Source organism: Diaphorina citri, unplaced genomic scaffold, assembly GCF_000475195.1.
Source record: "Diaphorina citri unplaced genomic scaffold, Diaci psyllid genome assembly version 1.1 scaffold1276, whole genome shotgun sequence".
Lineage (NCBI taxonomy): Eukaryota > Metazoa > Arthropoda > Insecta > Hemiptera > Psyllidae > Diaphorina > Diaphorina citri.
The window spans coordinates 80841-82281 of record NW_007378705.1 but is presented as its reverse complement, the minus strand read 5'-3'; the positions used below and the strand labels follow the sequence as shown (position 1 = coordinate 82281).

The following is a 1441-nucleotide window of genomic DNA, read 5'->3' as shown; positions in this document are numbered from 1 at the left end:
TTTTCACACCTCTCTCATACATTCTTGAAGAATGATTCTTCAATTTTTCCCACCCCAACCAGCACAAAAAAAAGACTTGGAATATTCGTATTTTCCCTCAAAGTTATTTTTTTACCTCACAAGTCTTGGAAGATTCGTACAGAATTTCCCTCCAAGTTGTTTTTTTACCTCACCTCAGCCACTTAGGGCTTTTTGTGTGCGAGGGAAATAATGGGGGATCTTTGTTGTTTAAGAGGGTGGAAAAATGAGAATGCACCCCAGGAATGGCGGGAATGTTGCGAAATGGAGGGGGAAAGCGTTTGAGAGAAATGAGGGGGAAAAGTTCAAGAGAGTGTGAGAGAATGCCTCCTTTTTCTGAGAGTTTGAGATGCTGTGAGTGAGTATAGAATAGAAACCCTGTTTGTACTGCCAAAATGAGACTGAAAAGTCCCTTCTTGGGTGTGATTGTCTTCTTATGGCTTCTATTGTTGACTTTGTCTTCTTATTTCTTATCATACTAATTTCGTTTAGTGTTAAGCATAGATGTAAGTTATAAATTGTGAACACACTTGTATAAAAATACACAATAAAATATTGATTGATTGATTGATTGATTGATTGATTTTTGGGGGTCTCTTCTTCGTAACTTTTTCGATATCTCTATATCCGTTAAGGCAGTAGATCTGAAAGTCGACTGAATCGTCCACACTACACACTACTTCGATAACATAGATTTACCTCGTCTCGACGATCTGGATACCCTAAAGTCTGGGGGGGGAATGTCTAAATTTTAAAATATGTCATGTACCTACCTAAAAAAAAGAAAAATAATAAATCCTATTCGTGCCTTGCAACATTGGGTTTATCATACTTATCAATCTTATCATCAAAAAAAAGAACGAACAATTTTTTTTTTTTTTTTAAGAGGTTTGACAAGCAAAAATATCAACTATTTTTTTATTTTGATATTTTGCTTTCTCAATCGTTATTTATATTAATTTTCTTCAATAAAAGTAAATTTATTACTTATTACCTACCAACTTGACCTTATTAACACCTTAAAAACAAAACCAGCCCCTAATCAAACCTCTCCCTCCCTCTCTGCTTCCAGGTCTGGTTCCAAAACCGACGGGCCAAATGGCGTCGCCAGGAGAAAATGGAGGCCGCCCGTCTCGGCCTGAACGACTACCCCCACCACCCGTCCCTCGGCCGTCTACCCGGCTCCAACATCTCCCTGCCCGTAGACCCCTGGCTCTCGCCACCCCTGCTGTCAGCGCTACCCGGGTTCCTCTCGCATCCTCAGACGGGCTACCCGAGCTACTTGACACCGCCGAGTATCATTCAGAACCTAGCGCTGGAGCAGCTCTCCGGGAAGGGCATGCATCACCCGCCACACGGCCTGAACGGGCGAGGACCCGGCTCCCCGCCGCTACAAGCGATGCCACCCGGCAATCAGAGCGGG

General features: G+C 42.6%; 1 protein-coding gene across 1 annotated transcript in view; it reads left to right on the top strand.

Moving 5' to 3' along the window:
* Positions 1-1090: 1090 nt before the first annotated feature.
* LOC103515102 (retinal homeobox protein Rx-like) overlaps positions 1091-1441 on the top strand; it is a gene marked incomplete at its 5' end in the record, with an annotated part of 6085 nt that continues 5734 nt past the window's right edge. Inside the window, one exon of the mRNA XM_026827904.1 lies at positions 1091-1414. Within this exon, the coding sequence (XP_026683705.1) occupies positions 1091-1414 (324 nt within the window). The remainder of the gene's footprint in view (positions 1415-1441) is intronic.